This window comes from Gastrolobium bilobum, unplaced genomic scaffold, assembly GCF_033153095.1.
Source record: "Gastrolobium bilobum isolate Gb01-03AN ecotype WA unplaced genomic scaffold, APGP_CSIRO_Gbil_v1 utg5903, whole genome shotgun sequence".
Classification (NCBI taxonomy): Eukaryota; Viridiplantae; Streptophyta; class Magnoliopsida; order Fabales; family Fabaceae; genus Gastrolobium; species Gastrolobium bilobum.
In genome coordinates, this window is record NW_026899498.1 from 745,465 (window position 1) to 748,510 (window position 3,046).

The 3,046-nt window shown below is 31.8% G+C and overlaps 1 protein-coding gene across 1 annotated transcript; it reads left to right on the forward strand.

Annotated features, from left to right (window-relative positions):
• The first annotated feature begins 355 nt into the window (after window positions 1-355).
• On the forward strand, window positions 356-1,955 carry LOC133290725 (major strawberry allergen Fra a 1.07-like). The gene is made up of 2 exons (XM_061488861.1): window positions 356-542; window positions 1,585-1,955. The coding sequence occupies exons 1-2, from the start codon at window positions 359-361 to the stop codon at window positions 1,872-1,874; spliced, it is 474 nt and encodes a 157-aa protein (XP_061344845.1). The 5' UTR covers window positions 356-358; the 3' UTR covers window positions 1,875-1,955.
• Window positions 1,956-3,046: the final 1,091 nt, after the last annotated feature.

Here is a 3,046-nt window from a genome sequence, read left to right on the forward strand (position 1 = left end):
TCATACTGCAATATACTATACGCCAATATTTTCTATGAATTTTGATTCTTTGATAAATAAAGCGTTAAATAACTTGACATGTCATCCAGAAGGATGGTTCCTTCTAAAGTCGTCGTCTCATTTGAGTTGATTGCTTCATTAATTAATGTACTATTTGAGAAAATTAGTTAATAAGAAAATGTCAAAGTAATTGAACTTATCCGTAATGAGGTAGGGGAGCTTCCCATCAACCTGCAACGCTTATATAAAATACCATATTCACAATCCATAAACTCAAACTCACACTCACACGTCACAAAGCAACTTGCTATTTTCTTCCTCTCGTCGATCACTTCTTGCATTATTAGTCATTTCTATCATGGGTGTTTTCACTTATGAAGCCGAGCACGTTTCTCCCATCGCTCCTGCAAGACTATACAAAGCCATTTTCCTGGATTCTAGCAATGTCTTCCCAAAAGCTTTACCAAACTTTATTCAGAGTGAGGAACTCATTGAAGGAGATGGAGGGCCAGGATCAATTAAGAAGCTTACTCTTGCTGAAGGTATAATAAATTAATTAAATTTAACTTTACATGGAACAATTAGTCAATTAATATATATATATATATATATATATATATACATATATATATACATATATATATAGGTCAGGATCATTTTACACCAGTGTAAGTTACACTCTCAGTCTTGTCCGTTGATCCCACTTATATCTAAAGGCTCAAATTTTTTAGTAATGTGAGCCATTGGATACAAGTGGATCAATGGTCAAGATTGAGTGTAAGACTTCTAACTCTTACACCGGTGTAAGAATATCCTACCCTTATATATATATATATATATATATATATATATATATATATATATATATGGGATAGGATCAACTTACACTGGTGTAAGAATAATAAATCTTACACCAAATCTTAACCGTTGATTTTCGTGCATCTAACTGTTGAGATTTATTGGGAATTAAAAATTAATTAATGAGTAAGACTTAATAAATGTTAACCGTTAGATGCAGAAAATCAATGGTTAAGATTTGATGTAAGACATATTATTCTTACACCGGTGTAAGATGATCCTGCCCCTATATATTTATATATATATATATATATATATGGGAAATTATACTCTTATGCTACATAAGAGTCCTATCTCATTTTACACTCACATAAAAAGACGTGCCTCTTTTTTCTTTCTTTTTTCTATTTTTTAAAATTGATGGGTCCCACTTAATTTATCTCACAACATGAGATAGCTTCTCTCATACAACATGAGAGAAGTAAAACCCTATATATATATATATATATATATATATATATATATATATATAATGTTCGGAATCCATATTATGCAAGGAGACATTGCTTTTGCTAATTCGAATTGAAGGGTGAGATAAAATCGGTCTATTTCCGGCATCATATCCATAGGTAGCACATTCATCATAGTTAGAAGCTCCAGCTCCGTATCAAGGTCACTGTCGATATCGTCACTATTATCAATATGGTCACTATTGTCACTCTCATCAATAAAAAAACCCTTAGGTCACTCATGTTAATTAATTCATTTTATGTCATGTTTATATAGGATTAGGATATGTGAAGCAAAAGGTAGATGCGCGTGATGTAGAAAACTATGTGTACAATCACAGCGTAATTGAAGGCAGTGCTCTGTCAGAATCAGTGGAGAAGATCTCTAATGAGTACAAATTGGTGCCAAGCCCTGATGGTGGAACCATAGTCAAATCCACCACCAAATACTACACCAAAGGTGATGCTCAACTCACAGAAGAGTTTGTTAAGGGTAACAAGGAAAGGTCTGCTGGGATCGCCAAGGGTATCGAGGAATTTCTTTTGGCTAATCCTGATTACAACTAATTAAAACAAACAACCTTTATATATCTTTTCGGTGATAATTATGGTCCTTATGTGTACTCAACTATCATGTTGCTTTCATTTCTTGCCAGTCATAAACATTTGAATTGAGGGATCGGTGTGAGATTGCTTAGAAGTTGTTTCTATGAATAATATGGACTTGTTTATTTGTGACATGATAAATTGTGTTTAGTCTTCTGCAAAATCTTTCTTCCTATATCTATGTCCTTCTTCCAAAGCCACGTAAGACATAAAGAATATATGGTACTTTGACTTTGAAAAGTTGGGAAGAGACAAAATACTGGCTTTGAGCTAATTTTTGTTTAACTGGAATATTTACTTGTGAATTCTTTATTAAGAGTTGAACATTCTTTATTTTTCTTTCCTTTCTGCGACCTTGACCTCTTATTGAGAATTCCTTAAGAACCACTTTATTACTCAAATCTCTCCTTACAACACCCTAATCTATCACATAAATTTTCATTTTCATATTATTTTTTCATCAATTTATCAGATTGTTCCAAACAACTAACGCCATTAAAAAGAATAACAAATTTTGCTGACATAACTTCCTATGTAAAAATAAGTGCTCAGTTGGCACATTTAATTAAGATTTTTTTTAATTAGTTATTGCAATTCGTTTGATAAATTTTTGAACAGATTTATGATAGAAATGAAATAATATAATTGCGAAATGATTCAGTTGATACTAGCTAAAGACTACTGTAGAAGTTGTTGGCAAAAAAAATTAATATATTATTATTTAAAAAACATATTTCAAAAACATTTGAATTGAGGTATCGGTGTGAGATTGTTTAGAAGTTGTTTCTATTTTTATTTTTATTTTTGGAATAAAAGGAAACAAAAAACAGAAGCAAGAACTACAAATAAACTAATCTGGGGGTAGCAACCCCTGTCATATCTCTCAAAATTAGATTCCAACAATCTTAAGGAGGCTGAACCAGAATCTGATAGGAAAAACTTATCCCAACACAGTTGAGGAAGAAAACAGGGAAGAGAGATAGAGAATTCAAGAAGAATGAGATGAGAAAGAGACAATTTATTTCAATGACAAAATTCATACCCATTACGGTTACAAGAGATCCTATTTATACATGTTTTGTTCCTGACCCAATGTGGGTCACTCTAACTACTCAACTAACAATCACTAATAT